Here is a 21,523-nt window from a genome sequence, read left to right on the forward strand (position 1 = left end):
CTGCTAGCTAACTAGCAAGTATGCTAATTTCTGTGAAACTGACAGTAGCTAATCGTTAAGTTTCTCTCGTTCAGTGCCGATGAAAGACGATGTAATGCATCTATAACTTATCTAAGCGTGCTAATAGCAAACAAATAGCTGAATAAAACGAAAACTTACTTATATTATATATCAAACAATACGTTATGATAGAGTCCGTAAAAGTTAATGTTGAATAGCTATTATTGTGGTCCAACAACATTTGGCATAGCGTTAACCAGGAGTGGAAGGTTAAAAGTACAATTTTCACCTCATGATGCACAAATGAGTTTACCTAACAGTATATAAAGCAGCACAAATTAGCTCCATGTCGAGCAAATACAACACAGATTTGCTGATCACACGTTAATGCGTCAGCAATAATAGGTAATGTAACATCATACTGAGTAGAGCCTTTCTGCATGACTAGTATTTTTTAGGCTTTGAAAACAATAAAAGAAAATAGAACATAAATAGAAATGAAATGAAATGATAGAAAGAGAAGTATAGAAAAAAGTCTGCTGTGAATATATATGCACCTTATGCGTTCATTGCTGGACTTCATTGTGATGCTTTACCGATTAGAGTGGAAAGGCTTTCCATTCCATATTCTGGAGTCCTGACAAGACAATTCTCCTGTCATCCACAAGATGTCGCCAGTTGCATTGATAATGACTTTCGTTCGATATTGCGAGACACAGTTCTGCCGCTGTGTGTAGCATAAAAGAAAGTGTGTATAAATAATAATAAAAGAAATAGATGGTGTGATTTTTGCAAAGAGGAATGTGAGACTGTTGTTGAATTTGTACGTCATCTCTCTCCCTCTCATTAGTGAAGCTGTCTTAAGAGCAAGAATGCCACCGAAGAGACTGACAAGTGCAGGAAGCAGTGCAGGCAGTAAGGGGAAAGATAAAAGTGAGTGTCTGAATGCTAGTAAATTGTTAATGTAGGTAATGTAATTCATGCGTCTCTGTCTCAGGATGATCAAATGGAGTAAATAAAATGGTTGACTGACTGTTCACTGATTTCCCCTTTAGGGAAAAGGATTCAGTCACCTCTACATGTGGAAAAGCCTGGTAACAGAAGATTATTCCCTTCTTATGTGTTTACCCACCCTATGCTGTAGAAGAGACAATGATAATAAACTTCTTCTTACTTTAATATTTACTTCATGCCATCTTGAAAAAACAGGTGAACAATTTCAGTAAAACGGCTGGATAAACTTAGCATAGACCTGTTCTCAGATGGTTTATATTAGGTAATCTGAAGGTCAGCAAACCGAAATAATCTCACATTATAAAAACAGGAGGTCTCCTAAATCTTACATAGCCTTGGAATGCAGGATATGCCTTAAATTTAGTTTGAGAAGTTTCTCATTTTAACTTGATAAGAGTCCATTTGTATTTGATTACCTCCTAATGGAATGGACGTTCTTCAGATTCACCTTGGATAATATAGGACCCCTAAATCACAAGAACTGTCTTACTTTGAAGTAGGGATATAGTAAGTGTGACTGAAACTAATAATCAGAGGTGTCTTTGAGGAGCTGGAGAAACACTATACATTCTTCTGATGTGATCTTGAGTGTACTGTTGCATAGCCTTTGGACATGCTCTCTAGTCAGCTGTGGGTCTCCATTGTCATGGTCAGGTTTACTGTCAACATACCAGCCCTGAATGCATGCTTTTGGTCAAATGCAGGTCACCGACACTGTATCATTTTACCATAGATTAGGCAATTTGCTCCTGTAGGAATTAAAAGTAAAAGGTGTTAAGAGTCCTCATATTCACACTGGCTCTGTTTTGTACATTTATTCATTAGTTTCACCAATTTTCAGCTTTAACATGCAGGAGATAAGTGCTAAATTTACCAAACTTTGACCTAACCCTGACCTTAAATTTGACCCATAAATCAGGTTTTAAGTGTAATGGTTAACCTTGTAGGGACACGCTTTTAGTTGGTCCTCACCATTTGGCAATGACTATACTTTATAGTGGCCCTCTGACACAAATGCAGTGTAAATGCCACCATCGAACAGAAGGTCTCTCAAGGATACTGGTGATATAAGTGATAGCTAATCTTATCTGAAATGAACTGAAAGATACCTATTGTTCAGGCTTAAATTCTTTACCAGTATCAACAGAGATGAAAACAAACAGCCATAACTGTACAATGTACTGTGGTACAGTATAAATATTGTATCTTACAGTATCAAATGCTAGCCTTGAGTGGATTATGCAAGAGGAAGGAGGCCTGACAAATTTAAAATATCTCCTCAGTTCAGCCTACAAATGGAGTTTTATTGCATTCTTTAGGGTTATGGAACATTGCACATCACACTCTCTTTGTCTCTCAAGCAAATATTTCCCATGAATACAAATGCCATAGTTGACACATAACTATGTGAAATGAGGGGTGTGAGTTTCCACTACAATGATTTGGCATGAGGCCTAAGTGGTGTGAGTGGGAAAGGTTGACACACCCAGCTGGGAAGTGGTTACTTAAGCTGTACTTGAGCATTCCCTGCGTCCCCTCAGCAACCTTGTGGAAAGACTTTGAAGAGAGAGACCGCAAGCAGGATGAAAACTGTCATTATGCAGAGCCCTGTTTACTGTAGTGTGCCCTGGACTGAGTCTGGCCTTAGATATGAAGGAGTCTGCATAGATTGTTTATTAAGAAAAACTCTGTAGTGGTGGTGGTGCAGCGCCAGGGTTTTATATAGCAACAGTCCTGGTTAGATGTCTGTAACAGAACAGTTAATGTCTTGAATTCATGCATTATTGATCTGCTTCTCACATACCAGTGTAGTAGAAAATACAGCAACATTCCCCCTACAGACATTTGAACATTGCATCTAGGCTATTCACAAGGATTGTGTTTCATCCTGTGATATTGAAGAGTGGTCCACCCTGCAGGGAGGGGAAGGTGAAAGATCAGAGGCATCATTGTGCGTTTGATCCAAAGTGTAGGTGCACGAATCTGTGTCAAAATCTGTGACTTTAAAGCCTACATTGATTGAATATTTTCTAGACAAGTGAGGTTTAGGCTCTTTTCTACTCATCATGCCTGTGTCTCTGTTTTCAGCGCTGTTTCGTCTGTTTCTACAACCATTCTGTTTTCCTCTATGGCACTCCTGTCAGTCCTGTCTCACTCTGTGATCCCTGTAATACATATAACTCATTTTAGTCTGTATAATATTCAGTACCTGACCTGCAAACCAACTAGTAGCACTGTGTGTTGTTGAAACCTGTTCTCAACCTCCTGATTTTTTTTCCATTCACATGAAACTGTTGAAGATAGGAAAAACACAGACTATATGCAGGACATAATTAGAAATGAAGTATTTAGATTTTTGTTTTAACAGCTCCATCTTGTCACCTCCAGCCTCAGCAACGACAACAACAGCAAACAATTATTTCAGTGACTTAAACACATGATAGTTGCACAGTTCATTTCAGAAGGATGTTTTTTGGGTGCACAGATGATGACAGCAATTTGTTTTGTACAGTCTGTGGGGTAGACACATATAGACATAGACACATAGACATGACAATTAAACACGTTGTTCATTATCATTGTTATCAGCACCATATCAATCTTCTGCCATCTGACAAAAACAACTTGACTTATGGTTTCACATTGATTCTTAAGATTGACTCTTTATGAGGCCTTTTACCTGCATTCATAAATGCATATGAATACACAGTGTCTCTGGGTAAATACATTTATTTATTTTTTTAGATGAATGTGTAATTATTGATGTGGTAGACTTCATTTGTTGATTTTGTGTTTGAAAGACATTTCAAAAGAAGTACCAATGATACAAAAATCAAAACAGTAGCCCTGTAGCCCTCATGATAAAAAACAATTGATGCTATTATTGAGTGCTTTGCCAAAACACTAATAAGATCTAAAAACAGTTAGTTAGATCTAGCATCCATTGTTCTTACTGTGTAAGTACTGTGTACTCACAAAGATGGGAGGGGTAAATCTAGCTGATTTGCAGTCTATAATTTCTTCTGTCTACCATCTTGCTTGTCTTTATTGATTGTCATCTCTCTCACCAAGGTCACCCTGATGATATCTTCCCCATGGTCCTGACATCAGCCACCCAGGAGCTCTTTGGTTGCCTTGCTGATGAGGACGTCACAGCGGAGAGCCCTTACAAGCTGCTGAAAAAAGACGACATCATACAGGACATTAAGACAAGAGCTGCAGTGTCCGATTTCAGCCCTGTGAAGCAGTTTGTGCTGGTGAGGCTGATCCATTGTCATACAGATCCCTCAGACAATACCCCCAAGACACTGTGATGATACACAGACCCTAAGTTAAGGGCTGTGGGAACAGACCACCAGCTGAAAACAACAGCATATTAAAAGAGGGAGAGTGAAAGAAAATAGGGCAAAAGGTTTAATATTCACATAGATACAAACACATCCATCTATATACATACATATACACACACACACACACACACACACACACACACGTACATACATACATATACATAAATATATTGTATATACATACACATATACACATAAACACCACTCTTACTTTATGCATTCATCCTCTTTCTACCACAACACATTACTCTGATGAGACCAGAGAGTGCCCTAAGGGACCCATACACACTCATCTGTCCTGTGTCCTAAGTAATGTCAGCTTTATTATTTGGGACACAGCCAAGGCCTGACGTTTCTGCATCCCACAATATCAGTCTTCATGTCTAAAATCCCCTATTCACTGTGCTGTCCACTATGTTGAGTAATGATAATAGTGATTGTGATAATAATAATGAGTAAGTAATATTGATGAATGATACTAAACTACTGCTGTATCAAGTTTCCTGTCAGAACCTATTCAAATACCGCACATTAATTGTCTAAACAAGCTTTGTCTGAATGTTGTGAATTCCTAATTTCTTTATCTGACAGGATTACCCAGAGGATGAGATGTTGCTGGTTTTTGACAGGGACTTCACTTATGATCAGAGCTTCTACCTGGTTCTCACACCAGAAGCTAAGGACAGAATCCTCAGTGTAAGCAGACACTAGTTTTGGTTATGGTAACAAGGCTCATTTTGTCTGCTAGATTTTAGCATGAACTGTTCTAAAGATGTTTATATGACATTTTCCTAGTAAGTCATTTGTCATGAACATATGGGCAACAGTGTGGGGCCAGTATTTTATTTCAGTTCTGTAGGCAGGAATGTTTTCTGGGTGATTTCAATAAAATACTTCTAAAACTACTTCACTATCTTGCTCTAGTTCAAACATTTTATCACTAGGACTGTGTGGGGAAATTTCAGGTTTAACTATAAAAAAGAAACTATAAACTATATTTATACATTCTTGTAATTCTCTGTGTGTTCTGCAGCCCCCAGGGCCTGAGACACCAGAAGTGTTTGAGAAAGAAGTCAGTAAAACCCCAGAACCAAAGCAATGGATACCTCTTGGCAGTGAGCAGGAAATAGATAAAGAATCCATCAAAGAGACCAGAAAAAAGGTACTGCAGTATATAAAATACATGAAATACATATTACATGAATATTACATTTGATGTTTTTCTCTTGTCCCTCCGTTGCACCTCTTTGTTCTGCCTGCTTTTCATCGTCAGCTGTGGTACAAGTTCTCCAGAGTGCGGAGGAAGTTTGGGGTACCAGTCTGTTTTTCTGACCGCAACACTGCAGATGCTAAGGATGGCTACCTAGCGTGTGCTTCCTATCAAGACAGCAGATTCAGCATCAAGCAGATGCAGAGGGACTGCGGGATGCAGGCTGTTCCCAGGCTGCAGAGCAGCAGTGCTCAGACACAATGGTATGCCAGTAAATCAGCACACAGAAAATGAGTTTGTTCTACTCGGGGGAAGCACTGGAAAGCACAGCATGTGCCAGTCTGGTGAAATGCTTTCACCTGTTTTAATCTAGTAAGAAAATAAGACTTTAATAATGAATGCGATATTCATTCCCTTTGTGAATGTTTTTCTGCAATTAATGCCTGTATGTCTTATGTTTAGCTGGTGCAGATTACATAGTCATATATTATAGACACATTCTTGAAAGAGCAATCATCACGTTGTTTTTCTCTTCATTTGTTTTAATAGTAACTCCATCTCCACAAACGTTTTGTATGATTATTTTCTGCCCACTTTATAGGAAGATCCAGAGGAATAGCTTTACCCAGTACGTGCCAAGAGAGTTAAGTGATGAAGAAAAGGAGAACATCCTCCAGTCTGAGAGTCTGAAGAATTTTTGCAGCTCAGTGACGCCCAGGTAAAATGATATATGCCAGTAATTCATGGTGTCTCCAGTCTGCTTCTTAAGGGAAGATATATTGTAGAGGAAGAGTGACAGTCAACTCACTCATACATTATTGCATCGGCCTTAGGGTACTCAAACCCATCCATTATTGCCATTAGAATTTTCAAGAGGAATACATTTAGGTTACTGGCAGACACCTTCACCTTCCACTGTATTTTGTGTTGTTATATTTGCCTTCAGAGCAATGATACATTGTAATCTTACACTTTCCCACACCCCCGACCTTCCTTTGGGTCAGGGAAAGAGATAAGATAACATCTGGAGCATTAGAAGACTTTGCAGTTTGACTTTGAGATGGAAGATGATGGAGGATAATGAAAAATTCTGTATACATTTCTAACAGTTTTACCTAAAAAATGTCCTTTTTTTGCAGGGTTATGCAAGCCCTTCAGCAGGAAGAGATCATGAACGTGTTCTCAGATGACTATAAAGCTCTGGGCACAGTCGCTGATGACGGTGACTGGTCTGAGAAGGTTTCCGAAGGGTTGATGCTTTATCAGGCCTTCACAGACCAGAACTACACTAAGGACAAGAAAATCAGCAGCATTAACTGGCATCCTACAATTTATGGTAAAGAGCAAAATCACAGTCAAGGGAGAGACTTGTCCACCAGATTTGAACAGAGGACATTTGCTTACTCCAAAATATTGACTGTCAGTTCTAACATTATTTGCATCAGATTACTTTAATTAGTGTATCAGAGCAAATTAGGTCAATTTTGATGCCTTGTGTGTAGGGGAGGATCCAGCGTTTAGGAGATTATGGTTTTAACTGTCTATAATGCCATCAAGTTGTAAAACGTGGCCAAGGGTTGTGTTGATTGACCGTGCTGCCAATAAATATAACTATCTCGCTGTCACTGACAAGTATAATATAATTTGAAATCCTCATCCATTGTAAAAGCATTATAGTTCTTTATTACTGCTTTGTACTATTGCCCAGCTGTCATCACCCATAAAGTAGGCTTTCAGCAAGATCCAGAAAAATAATATCAGTGTCGAAACATGTGATTAGTGCGAATATGTGTTATTGAAAGAAGGGATCAGAGGGGAGTCACCAATTTCTCAATCAGTAAAGTTAAAAAGACTCTGTAAATATATTTAACATTAATTTTCCTGCTGCAGTGTGGTTGATGCATTGTATGGTGTGTTTTTGATGTGGCAGGTGTGGTAGCTGTGGCTTTGACAGAGAAAAAGGAGGAGCGAGTGAACAAGTCCACGTTTGCCGTCAGATCCTCTCTCATTCTCTTCTATAGCTTCTCCAGCCCCTCTAACCCCCAGGTATGGAAAGTATATGAGAGGGATCATCTGAATGAATGTGGAAAGTGTACCAGTAGGTTAAAAAGGGGTTGATGAGACCGGATTTCTCTCTCTCGTTGACAGGTCACAAGCAAATTCTCTCCTGTATCACCTCATATCTGTTTGAGACACACTTTGATAAGACGTGGCTGAAAGGATTTGCTTTTTTTCTGTCATTCAAGACCATTATTTACTTTGGCAAAATTTGAGAGGCTCTATTGATTTGACCCAGGCTCTCAATCAATAAAACTGAGCTGCTAAATCACTCACAATGTAATATGAGTTCTGAATGACGTATGTCTTCTCTGGTGCATGTGTCATGCTTTCACTGTCTGCTAGAGCCAAAGGTTGCCAAAGGGTACTGTGTACATATATATAATGGAAAATATATTTATTCAGAGTGTGGAGTAAAGTGCTGTAGTTCAGTCTTTCTGCTAATTCTGACATTCAGCAGCTTTAAACATGGTGCCCAACAATGACTTCTCTGTACTGTAATACCACCCTGCCCCTCCTGGATCTTTTTTCCCTTATGCTTAGTGAAATGGAAGCTACTATATGCATTGATTTAGTGGATTAGAACGTGGACTTTTTATGGAAAGACTAGAATGAATAAATACTTGGGATGGCAAGCACCCATACGTGGAAATGTCTGCTTTGAAATGTAATATTTCTGCCCTGTGTATGTGGGTTTTCTGTGTTGTTTGCAGTTGCTGCTGGAGTGCCCAGATGACATTTTTGCCTTTGAGTTCTGCCCCTCTGATCCAAATATTATTGTTGGCGGCTGCATAAATGGCCAGGTGCTGACTATGACTCTGCTCTCTCTGCATCTGCTCCGTTTTCTGCCCTCTAGTAGTTTTTGTACCTTAGCACTTTCAGAATGAACTAAAACGATTAGAAATCAAAAGGATTTATCAGATAGATGTTGCCATGTTAGTCTGACCTGTACTTGTTGCTGTATGTTATTTCTGTTCCCATTCTGTTTTTCATTGTCATTTGATCATATTTATTCATATTTGATCTCCACTGACTGCTTTTGTGCTGCTGTTGTCTCAGGTTGTGTTGTGGGACATTTCTGCTCACGTCACACGCTTACAGGGAACACAGCCTAGTGGCAAAAAGGTCTCTGTCAACACTGACACATTTGTAAGTACCCATATCCTGTCCCTAATGTGCACAATGTCGGTACAGTAATACATGGAGTTCTGTGTCCAAGTTGGTGCACAACATGTGGTATCAGTTACTGTAATTCTTTTGCTCATGATGATGTCAGCTTGGTTTATCAAAGCATGCAGCATATTTGCTGTAAAAGACAGGCTGTACTCTTCAGTGGTGCTGTATGACAGAGTGAGATGATGATACGTTGACTCCTGAGTTGCCTCCTCATCCTCACCCTCTCATTAGATGGGAATGCATTGGCCTAATGGTCCTTTTCAAGCCAGCCACAGCTGTCAAAACTAGTTCCACAATCACACTAATCCCAAGCAAGTTTATATCATTCCATGACCCCACGGCTGAACGAAAGCAACCCATTCATGGCTCGTACAGACGCCCCAGACAGAACAAAGTGATCGAACTGAATAAACTCTTGACTAAAGACTGAAACTTCAAAGAGTGTCTTTTGGCTTGACATCATAGTAAACTAATATTTTCATGACATATCTGCCATAACTAGAGCTCAAATTTAAACGTACAATATAGCAAGTGCATTGAATCCACCATAGCCTGTCGAGACATCAAGACACCAAATATTAAAGCCATTCTGTCCCATAAAGCCTGACCTCCACTCACATCTTCCACTCAGCTGCTGTATTTAAATAGACACATATGCCCCCATCGTCTAGCCCCCATTTGCTTTGTGTGTTTTCATTGCCTCTACAGTGGAACAGCTGTCTCCATCCCTGTCCTCGGTACTTCCTTTTTTGCTTTCCCCTCTCTCACCCTCCATACCTCCCTCTGTTGTCTTTGTCCTTGTTTGCTCTTCATTCCCCAGAGTCAACAGCATCAGCTAACATGCTCCAGCTGTTACACAGGCCTTCCATCCTCGACCATAGGTTGTCCCCATAACAGATAACACGCAAGCTAATCAGATCACTTCCCTCCCTTGTGTTTGCAGTGTAAACAATGGCATTTGTATCTGTTAAAAGTCTTTATTTCAATGTTGAGTGCTGTGAAAGCTGCGCTACACCAGCACCTGTCGCTAGCTCGTCAGATAAACGAAGAATTAAAATCTTTCTGTATACATTTGTGTTCTGTTCAGATCCATCTGCAGGTGCTCTGCTCAAACTAGCAGCAGTTTCTTAAATGTTGAGCTGCTATTGTACCTTGTTGCAATAACTGTGCCACAATCCATATTACTATTAACACCAGCGTTATTTGAATTTCCATTCCATGCTGTTATACATTCTGTTCATGTTTCTGGATTAAAGCCATGATCTTTCAAAATTTGTTTTGCAGTATACGTAATTAGTTTGTGCTCTGCATCAACAAATACAGAGCATGCTAAATCTAAATATCCAGCAGGACCATTTTAGGACGGTTGTTCACCGCTGTAGAACGTCTTTGTATTTAGATTGAATTGTCAGAGCTCACTGTATGTGCTGTGCCTTTTGTGTCTGACCTCCCACCAGGACCTTGATGAGAACAAAGAGAATGAGACTCCTGTCGTGCGTTACTGTGCAGTGTCTGCTATAGAGAGCAGCCACAAAGCACCAATTACTGATGTCCAGTGGCTGCCACCAACGTTTGAGGTAAGGGGGTAGGAAGGGATAATAACTGCGGATCTGACATGAAATAGGCAGACTGTAGATAGTCACGTCTTGACATTTTCCATCAGGAGTGCATTGGGAAGGTGCTGGAACATTCCACAAGGTTAATCAGTATTTCATTTGGCCTATCTTGATTAATAAAAGGTGTTTTGTGTGACCACACAGCAGTGCTTTTCTTGATCTCAAGCTTCTTTTTACATATCTAATGTAAACACTGTGGCATAGCTTCTAACATACCGGAGGCAGCTAGAGTAAACTGTAATCTTCCCCACCGAAGTCTCACATTGTTAATAAAACATTGAACACCACAGGGTCAGGTCTTATTGCTCTAATAACTTCTATATCTAGTTTCTGAATATTGACAGACTTAATCAGAAAGGTTAAAAGCTGCTTGAATGTAAACAAGACTATAAAGGAAACAATGGGCGCAGAGTAGTCAAGCAGGTTAGAATGTAACACTAAGGACATGATGATAGGACTTAGTCAAGTGAAGAGGAAGGGAGTGAAGGATGACACAACACAACCAACAGGAACAAACTATGAAAAACACAATTGGTCATGCTGATATTATGTCGTGATAGTTGCTGCCTTGACACTTTGGTGTTAAATATGTAACCCAGTGCAAGCAAGTATAATAATATCTGTGCAAGCAAATGCTAGCAGCCAAAAGCATTCATTCAGTCATAATGAAGTCATGCTCATGCTGATTCAATGAACTATTTCAGTCTTCAGAACCTGAGCTTGTTTTTAGTGTTTCTAAAAATCTAACAACGAATACATTATACTTCTGGTTTTCTATTGGCGCCTATCCCTCGTTTCTATAGCTAATTGTAATAAATCATGACAACCGCTGGCACTCATCTGGATAAGTAAGTAAGGCAATCATCAAAGTGCCCCCGGGGACACATTAAGCTCCCATATATCTTCAGAGGCGTTGTTCACTAGCATCAGCTCTTTACCTTCCTGAGCCTGACAGACATGTTGATTTTGTAACTCTCTCTCTCTCTGACTAGGTGACCAGGTCAGGCTTACCAGTGGAGAACAAGTATAAGATTTCTGTCCAGGTTATCACCTGCTCCCCTGACTGGTAGGTGAAATGTTCCATTTAAATGATAGATTTATGAAATGCTGTCAGCGTGTAGCTAATATAACTAAAGGATATATGACAGAGTTTGACTTAACAAGTATGCCTGTTTGTTTATACAGTACATCTGCTGGATTCAAAAGATTATGGTTGGCAGCTACGGCCAGGTGCAGAGCATCTGTCTCTGTCTTCCTTTTCTTATTATTCCCCCTCACTCTTCACTTTTTGCCTGTCTGCAGAGTTCAGTATGATCATTGACTGACTTGTAGTTAAAGGTCAGCTGTGCTTGTGTGGGGTTTTGGCATTGTGGATACCAGTGGAAGCTGTTTTGCCAGCATTGTTGGAGTTTGTGTTTGTATCATAATGACTGGCGTCTTATGTTCTGCAAAAATCAGACTATTTTTCAACTGATACCTTTTATGATCTACCATACACAAACCCATTTGTAGCTGCCCACATTAATTTCATAGACGTACGTGATGTTTGTAAATTGTGTTAATTTATAACAATAACACTATGTTCCACGTGAGGATAGTGGCGAAAGAAGAAGAAGGTGGATGTACTCAGACCTTTTTTCTTAAGTACAAATAGCAGTATCACAGTCATACATTCAAAATTTTACAAAGTAGAGTAAAAGTGCAAAAGTATTTGCATCGAAACATAGTACCAAAAGTAAAAGTAGTAACTGCACAATGGTCCATTTCAGAACAGTGTATATTAGATTATTGATTTTTATGCATTAATGTGTACATCACTTTAATTGTGCAGCAGGTAAAGGTGGAGCTAGATTTAACTACTTATTGATTGATTATGTGTTGTAAAATCAATCTGAATGTTCAAGGTACAATATTTGTCTCTGAATTGTAGTGGAATAAAATACAAATTAGCAGAAAATTTAAATAAAAGATTGTCAAAATAGTACTTAAGAACAGTACTTGAGTAAATTTAGTTACTTTCCTCCACTGTGTGAGGGCCACTATGATACTCAACAACCAGCATCAGTCCATGGGAGTTGACTTATAGGAGCATGAACAAAAACAACACCAGGCTGGCTTGTCATCCCCCTGTGAACATACTGTGCCAGTTAAATATATAAGAGCTGTGCAGGTGGGGATTGTCTTTTGTAGCCAGATTGCAGGTCCTATTAGACTCAGTGTTTGTCAGCAGTACACTGGCAATCATCATTTTTTGTATCACACATGTTAGTGAATTATTGTCACATATTCTGAAGCTCTGATATGTGTATAATGGGCACATGACAGAGGTTTTCAGCATCCATGAGAATGACAGACATTTCCAGTAGATCTTTTTTGTGTCTGAGCAGTGAAATGTTAATTATTATTATTATTATAGTTGTGTAACCTCAGCTAATACAGCACATGTTGTCACTGTTAATGGGAGCAGTTTGTTTTGGGAGTGGACTGTGTTTGTGACTACAGTCTGCAGAAGCTGTCACTCAGTTAAGTTATGATGAAGTATCAGCCTCTAGCAGATGTGTGTAGCTTTGATATAAGTATAAACTGCTTGTTATATATTTGGAAGTCTGGGTAATGTCCACTGATTGGTGGTGAAGGAGTTCAATGGGATTCCAAAATACTGCTCACTGTCTGCAGTTATTGGCTGTCACCACATTTGGAGAAGTTTCTGTCATTCCACTGTTCATTTGTGTCTCCCTCTTCCTCTAAAGCACTTTAATGTTCTGGGATGTGCGAGCGCAAAAACTGTCGAGCCAGTCAGCGTCAGACAGGAAGCAGAATGTGGATCAGAAGATGCACCTGACAGCCTACAGTGTCCCTGACACTTTCAAACACCTGGAGCGGACTTGGAAACCTCTGTTCAGGGTACTGCAGGGTTTGAGAGTGCAATACAAATGGCATCATTTGACTTTAAATTCATTGAAATTAGTATTCTGTAGTTTCCGAAGATTAAGCTCTGCACATTATGACATTATAACACTATTTCCAACTTACATTTAAAAGCTCTTTGTGTATTTATCTGTGTATTTCTATGTATTCAAATGTGGCTTCATTTAATGCTTTTCAGCATGCAGTTGCTGGAGCACAGTCTGATTTTGTTTTAGATAATGTTTAGTCTCTGTGAGTTCTTCAAATGTCAAAAGTAGTCTTCCTCTCTGCCGTGTGTCAGGTTTCCTTGCCAAAGATCGATACCGCTGGAGAATACGCTCCTTTGAAGTTCAGCCTGGAACACTACACCTGTAATAGTAATAATACAGGTCAGACCACAGGTGAGGGATTTTACCCTTTGGCTGCTTCGGTTTGTTTGCTTCTGTCTGTTGCACCATCTCTCCCTTTTCCTACAACCAGTCACATAAACGAGCATTACTCAATTACAGTGATTTGTGCAATAAATGCTATGGTTTTATTGTTGGATGTGAAGCGCCTGGTGAAAGTGGGTTATTACTCACTCACACAGTCGCTCAGTCACTTTGAGAAAGCAGCAGACTGTCCGAAAGAGATGGCTGTTTGGTCACAGTTACACACACACCAACCTGGATGAAGTATGTAATAAAGCAAAATTCAGTTTGCAAGCTGAAAATATAAAACACAAAGTGTGTGTGCATGACAGCTAGTACGTTTTGGGGAGATCTTGCATTCTTGAGTTGCGCTTTGGATGGCTGAGCACAGTGATCAGTGGAGCAGGGTTCACTCAGCCCTCAGGTACTCTCATTCTCAGTCTGTCTCCTTCTTCTCTCCTCCGGTTTCATAGCACTTTATTAAGCGATACTTCCAAAACAAGGCCCTCATAGTTGCTGAGCATTAGCCTTGCTGACTGTCAGCTCTTTGCAATATGCTGCTCAGGCTCCTCGAGGGCCAGAAGATGATCATGTGTGTCCTGGCTGGTCAAGAAGAGGCCTGTCTTTGTCTGGCTGAAGGTCTGCCACCATAAATACAGCTTTGCTAGCTGGCAGTTACAGAATTAATATGTTCACTAACTGAGGCAATAAATCTGATGCTTTTTTTCAGCAGCACACAGGCTGTCTGTTATTAAGGTTTTAATGAATCCCTGTGTGTTTAATACTTTGGTGCTACTATGTTTGGCTGCTATTGGTTGAGTCTACGCTGTTCTTTCGCTGAGCTCTACCTCCAGCATTTTGTTCTGTGCCATCACTGATGCTGGACTCACTTGCACTTACAGCAGTAGCCAGTGTCAGAAAGCTTCACTCTGCTTTGCAACAACACCACGTGATGTTCCACACCAAGTTTCTGTGAGCAACCCCTCGTGGGGATTAAGCGACAGTTGAGCAGCAGCACAGTGTGGTAAAGGTGAATCTATATCTACATCTGAAGCCGTGCTGTATCATCTGTCTCATATCTTTACACACATCTTAACTCGGGGAAAGTGGATTTAGAAGATGTGCGATGGGGTAATCTGATCTGACCTTCAAGAGCTAATCTGGCAGAGTGAGGCTGAGACTTGATTGGGAGCAGCGTGCTGATTAAGGGGGTGTGAACAGATAGTCCTGCACTGTCCCTGATAGACAGTCAGGCTTTTGTGATGGAAAAAGCTTCTTCCCTCACAACCTGTCCTGCCTATCTCAACCGTCCCACCCTTCTCGCTTACTGTCCCCCCTTCTTGCCACAATCCTCACTCCCACCTCCACCTCCTCTCTTTCCCACTCCCTTCATACCTCCCCCTTAGCAACCCATTCACCTCAGCTGTACCCCTCCCCACCTCCCGCTCTTTTGTCCTTCTGTCGTCTTGTTCATGGTCAGATTACAGAGCAGGCTGTACCAACACCACTGTTCAATCGCTCTTATTTCCTTACTTTAAATAAATAGTCATTGTTTTTAAATGTTTCTTGTCTGTCCGACTGTCCTGTGCTTTCAAGTGCTTGCCTGTTGTTTTTCCCATATTGGTGTGTTGTCTTTGGTTTGGGAATCTTTGCAATCAAGGTAGCTGCATGAAAGCCAGTCATGAGCCAGTTGACCAAAGCAAAAACAAGTGCTCTGTTTGTGTAAATGTTGTGTTATCCCTGTAGTTTTCTGCAGTGTATTGTCAGCATTCTGAGGACCATGCTACTTCACTTGACTGATGGAAAAATGCCTGTGAACATTACAAAGAAAAAAGTATGGGTTGAACTTTTAACCTTACCTTATTTCTACCCCACTCCATACACTCCCCCATGGCCGTCTCCCCCGACAGGAGAAGCCAATGAAAATACTGATAGCTCAGAAGTCATCCCAGCCTACAGCCAGCTCAGAGTGCCCTCAGCTAAAACACTCACAACTCTGGAAGATGTCAATACCAAGCTCTATATTGGGACAGAGGTAAATATTCCTACTCGTAAAATCCACAACATCAAGCAGTATTTTACCTCAGTACCACTGCTGAATGATCTTAATAAGATGACCAAACTGGCCTGAGGAAATCATTCTTCACTGTGAGCCGTCAAGAGTTTTTGAGCTCGAAGATATAAATAATGCAACAAAGACAGATCTATTAAAATAGTGGAAAAAACCCACAAAAGTATCATTAAATTACCATCAATTTTTATTTTGTCATTTTTCTCTTTCAAAACTGAGACTTTAATCAACTACAAATACTGTGTGTTCCAAAATAAATATTTTACATTTTGAGCCATTTCTCATTTCAAAAACATAGAACAATTAATGTAGTGGAAGATGAACTGTTCAGGTTATATTTCTAGAACACATCTATAACAGTATTATTAACAGCACTGTTAACAAAAGAAGGAAAAGAAGAAAAAATATAAAATGTACAGTTTCATTCCATATTTCCTTGTAACATTAATAATGTGTGTTTTACTAACAGGACGGGGAGATTGTTTACACTGACTGGAAACTGGGGAAGGACGATTTTGGGCGGCTGCACAGTAAGTACGGCTTGACTATTGGAGTTGAAAGGAACATAAACCCATGAACTGCAAACTGTGTATTCTTGAGTGTACCAGAGACCAAAGTGGAGTTTGTTCAATACTAATGTTCAGTACCAATATCCTCAAAGTCTTGTGACATAAGACGATATTGACAGTAATCACTTTAATCATAGAAACAATTATGTCCATATTTTTTTTATTTTTTTTTAATAACCACAAGCACTGTAGTCAAATCTTTGGCTCGGCAGCCATGCTGAATGTGATCACAGGACCCAGAGGGTTAATTGCTCCTTGTGTTGCATTGCCCTGTTACCTCTGTGGTGCACCTTCTCTTCCTGTCTCTCCTCTGTCTTAGGTGCCAAGCCCCTCCACTGTTTCAGCATTCATCACTGGTTGGTGAATACAGTACAGAGGTCACCCTTCTTCAGAGACATTATTTTGACAACGGGAGGCTGGAACTTCGCCATCTGGAAGGAGGGAGTCATGGTAACAACACCCATCACTTCAACTGCAGTAGCAAAAAGCTAACTGCATATCCACAAGCTTAGCTGAATAAACTTACACATAATTACACAATTAAGATATCCTAGACTCAATCCTTCAGTCTTCAATCAACAGGTCATATTTATTGCATTTTAAATCTAATATTTGACTTTTTGCAAACTATAACATCCAGGACGGCCCCATCATCCTGTCACCAAGCTCTGAGCAGGTGTGCACCGCAGGGTGCTGGTCCCCATCCCGACCAGCTGTCTTCTTCATTGGGAAAGAGGATGGCAGCATTGAGGTGTGGAACCTGCTGGAAAAAACAAGTGAACCTACACACATCAGCGCACACCATGTCGCCAATGTCAAGGTTACGTGCATCAAACCCTGGATCGCTTCCTGTGAGTGCTTGGCGTCTTACTACAATAATGTCTGTTTAAATGACAATAAATTGAGAAATTTAGGCAGAAAGCCACAAGCACACAAGCTGTGTCAATCAGTCAATCAATCACTGCTGAAAATGGAATATGAAAACAATGAAGACAATAACAAAACAATAAAATATATGAAAGATAATAACAAATAAAATAAGGAGTAAGAGAAGGTAAGATATTTAAAACATGAATCCAATCAAATAACATAAATATCATTCTCTCTTATACACTCTCTTGCTGCTGCTGCTGCTGCTGCTGCTGCTGCTAACATACAGAAAGTGCCTGCCTCCCTGTTTTATTTAGATTTTCGCTGACTTGGTCATAAGTTCCTTGTGAGATTTAACCATAACCCCTAACCCTTGATTTTACTTTTTTGTTTGTTTGTTTTTGTTTTTGTAACAGCCAAGCAACACTTCCTGGCTGTGGCTGACGACCTTGGAATGGTCCGGGTGTTAGAAATCCCAAAGGCACTCTATGTTCCCTCCAAGAGCGAGGTGAGACAGTCCAACCACCTCCTATGTATTCACTTTAAGGAAGAGTTTCCTGTTTACTTGACATTCTGCTGGTCCACATGTATGGATTTCTAATGACAGGTGTTGTCACAGTTATGGCTTATTGTGTTATTGGTCATGAGTTTATCTAATGGCTGCCTGAACACTCTATATCATATATTTGAACTGCTAACCTTCTCTTTTGTCTGTCTACAGAGTTTGAGTGTAAGGAAATACTTTGAGCTGGAGGAGCATAGGCTGAAGGATTTTTTGAGGAGGGAGGAACAATGGGCGACACAGAAGAGGGAAGCTGAAGAACTCAAGAAGACGATGGTGAGCCGTGGATTCTGACTGTAGAGTCAACAGGCTTTGTGCAGACATCACAGGAGACATAGGGCACAGCAAGGAGTTTGTTTATAGAGGGCAAAGGTGGTGACGGTATAAGGGTCCTAATAAGACACAGTAAAAATAGTCTGTTACAAGTAAAAGTCCTGCATTGAAAATGTTACATAAGTAAGGAGTAGTGGAGTACAGGCAGGAAGTTGCATGAAAAGAAAGGACTCAAGATAAGTACAAGTACCTCAGTTTTGCTGTTACACACAGTGCTTAAGTAAATGTACTTAGTTACATTCCTCCACTGATGCAGGGCTGTGGGTTTGGATCCTCATGCAGACTGAGGTGATCTAGACTGACTAAGTGCACAATGATTGCTCTCCCAGCCATCAATATTCACCATTAGAGCGACCTTGAATGAGAACTCGTGTCCTCAGCTGAACTCAAACCTCACTCATTTTGACGAACAGTCCTCTGAGCATTCAGTAAGGCCTACAAAGGCTTTTTATTGGCCCAGTTAAAGTGTGTACACCAGTTCAAAGTTGACACTGGAAAAGCTGGAGTACGCCATCCTTTTTTCTCTGCCTCCTCTGTTTCAGTCTCTCTTATTCTCTCTCTCTCTCTCTCTCACCCCACATGTTTAATTCATTCAGATCATCATTTGATCCTGGGCTCCAGGGAGATTATAGTTATTGATCATCAGTGCCTGGCAGTCTGTCTGCTAACAATAGAAGCTAAATCTTTCAGTGGATAACTGTTTTAATCTTACACTGGATGACAGTTCTGAATGCACGTGAAGCCTTTGTTTTTTGTTGTTCCAGTAATCTCACATCGGCCATAAACTTCCCACGTATAGTGTTATGTTTACTTCCAGCGTCTGTTGTCACAGGACCGGGACAAGACGCCTCAGGAATTTAATGCAAACAAAACAGTATAATTACTGTTTTTCTGCATTGTCAGTGTGAATGTGTGCAAAGCGAGTGTGTGGATGAGCGTGTGCAGGATCGTCTGTGTACATGTCTCATCTGAGCTGGAGCTCCAACTGACAAAATTATAACTGATGTTGTATTCCATTTAAGTGTCCCACATTAGGAAAGTATTTCTATTTTAGGACAGCTGGAAGATTTAATATTTTGCTTGATATCAGTGTTTAGTATTTGTGTTAGTTCATTAAAAATCAAGACACTGAAATTCAGAAGCAAGAAAATGTAGCTGTTAATTTAGATTTATAAGATGTAAGCTACATATGACCTCAACCTGTCTGCTGCAAGGAGGAGAAAATGTCAGCTCTTTGATAAAAACCTGTTTAAAGTGGCCCATCGTTTGCTGCATGTTGCTTATAGTTCTTGTCTGATTTTCATCCCCAGGAGCCTGACAAGCCAGCAAAGTCTGTGGAGGACATTAAAGAACTGAACATGAAGGAGTACAGTGATCACCTGACGCTGGAGGAAAGCATCCTGAAGAGCATCGGCCTGCGGCCAGCTACTGCCGACACATAAGATACCCCAGATCACCGACATTCACACACACATTCTACATGAAAACAGCTTATTTTTTTCAGAAATTTGTTGGTTTTTATGAAAACCCAAAGGTTTACATCTTTGTTATTGTTTTCACATTATTTGTGATTATTTGTGTTTTCATTGAAATACGATCTACACACTATTTAAATGTGAACTATGAGAACATTGAACATTCTTGTAAATTGATTCTGCCATCAACATTCAGACCGTTTGTGTGTTGGAGCTTCAGGGTCACTGATGGATTTTTTTCATCCACCCATCTGAGATCTAGTTACTGGGTAATGCCATCCATTAGCGCCCTCTGCACCACCACTCCCAACGGAAACAGTTTGGAGTACTTCAAGGATCTGACCTTGGCAGCAAGTCATTTTATGGCTCTTTAATTTCATGAAATCAATCTGTTGTTCAAAGCTGCTCTAGTACAGACATCAATTTTGAATGGCTCGTCTTGTGTGCTGTTAATGAAGTAATTCTTTCTTAAGAAGGAATTTAGAAGTCACAGTCCACAGACAGGGGACCCGTAATGCAAAAGCTATTAGTCTCCCGTCATAACCTTGATGGGAGACATGGTTTTCATTCAGCTGTTTTGTTTTGGATCAGCCTCATTGCTCTCATCCACCGCGCTTTGAACCACAGCAGGCAAAAAGCTCTGAAAATCCACTGTGCACTACCTGCCCAGCTCCCAAGGGCTAACAAACAGTTAGCAACTAGCTGGTGAACATCATGGAGTATTTAGCATCTGAAGAGTCAGATATTTCCCCCAGGAGTTGGTGGACACCAAAACAGAGTTAGGAGTTACCGGGTGGTCTGAATCACATCGCCAAATGTATGACCATGTCGCTTTGTATCTGCTGAATGTGTAAAAAAGCAATTCTTTGTACAACAGAACAACTTCATATCAACTCTAGGTTTGAAGCAGCCTGTTACATTGACTTTGTTTACATGCACAGTTTGTCTGTTTTTTTGCCCGTATACTGAAAGAGACAGTGTTCCCACTGAGCTGTTTACATGGCTAAGAATTTTCCACTAATATTCCCATTTACACGCATGCATTCTATGATTATCACAGTAACATTAATGATGACATGACTTTCATTCATTCAGCCACCTTCTTAAAAAGAATTGCACTAACAAAGTCTTTCATAATGTTTGAAAGAAGGTGTGTTTCTCCTTCTGACCACAAATATGAGCTTTTCTTTTGCGCATGCATCTCCACCCCAGCCCTCGCAAACTGGTGGCTTGTCAACACACAGAACTGCCTGTAAAAAGATAAAGCAAACTGTGGTAAATACCTCATTTGAAACGTATATTCCAAATGTGCTATGTAGATGTCAAAGAATGCTACTAAAAGCCAAATAATTTGGCTTTTAGTAGCACTGAGGCCTATTTCGGGAGTAGTATTGTTATATTCGGAATAATAGTGGAAAATTGTTGTGTGTGTAAACGTATTCATTGATCATTTTCTAATGCGACTCCAGTCATTCCAATAAGAGGATTCCTATCTTATCATATTTTTCAGTATGTTTTTGAGTTAGTAGTCCTCCTACTGATGGGCCTATAGCTGCAGTTCAGCTGTTTAGACATTGCAGGGGACTGCACCTGAACGAGTGGCCTTGAAGCTTCATCAACAACTACGACAAAGGAGTAGTGGAGTACGGTTCACACCGACAAGTAGCTCTGCAGCTAAGAAGTGTTGTTTCCTCATTAATTTTTACTTTTGCCACAAGGGAAACTTTTACTTCTGACACATTGTTCTCAGCATTTATGAGAAGGGTGTTTCCCTCACAGTGTGTTCCACATGCACCTCACCAGCTCTCTGGACTCCATTAGTTTCGCTTCTTCATGGGGATAAAATAAGGACGCTTCAGAGTGCCGGGTCCACCTCAGGTCAAGAGCAGCCCAGAAAACCTA

The 21,523-nt window shown here is 40.2% G+C and overlaps 1 protein-coding gene across 1 annotated transcript; it reads left to right on the top strand.

The window, feature by feature from the left end:
- Window positions 1-872: 872 nt before the first annotated feature.
- Window positions 873-19,588, top strand: dnai3 (dynein axonemal intermediate chain 3). The gene is made up of 22 exons (XM_076725823.1): window positions 873-933; window positions 4,087-4,271; window positions 4,956-5,060; window positions 5,398-5,526; window positions 5,638-5,837; window positions 6,176-6,292; window positions 6,714-6,910; window positions 7,505-7,620; window positions 8,346-8,435; window positions 8,692-8,781; window positions 10,266-10,385; window positions 11,417-11,490; window positions 13,175-13,328; window positions 13,633-13,720; window positions 13,943-13,951; window positions 15,658-15,776; window positions 16,282-16,342; window positions 16,701-16,831; window positions 17,022-17,232; window positions 17,668-17,759; window positions 17,973-18,089; window positions 19,457-19,588. Exons 1-22 carry the CDS (start codon window positions 873-875, stop codon window positions 19,586-19,588), a joined length of 2,598 nt encoding a protein of 865 aa, XP_076581938.1.
- The last annotated feature ends 1,935 nt before the right edge of the window (window positions 19,589-21,523 follow it).

This window comes from Chaetodon auriga, chromosome 3, assembly GCF_051107435.1.
Source record: "Chaetodon auriga isolate fChaAug3 chromosome 3, fChaAug3.hap1, whole genome shotgun sequence".
Classification (NCBI taxonomy): Eukaryota; Metazoa; Chordata; class Actinopteri; order Chaetodontiformes; family Chaetodontidae; genus Chaetodon; species Chaetodon auriga.

Coding starts and splice junctions, on each gene's coding strand:
- dnai3 (XM_076725823.1), top strand. CDS start 873: ATGCCACCGAAGAGACTGACAAGTGCAGGAAGCAGTGCAGGCAGTAAG. Junction 934..4,086: donor CAGTAAGGGGAAAGATAAAA/GTGAGTGTCTGA, acceptor TCTCTCACCAAG/GTCACCCTGATGATATCTTC. Junction 5,527..5,637: donor TCAAAGAGACCAGAAAAAAG/GTACTGCAGTAT, acceptor TTTCATCGTCAG/CTGTGGTACAAGTTCTCCAG.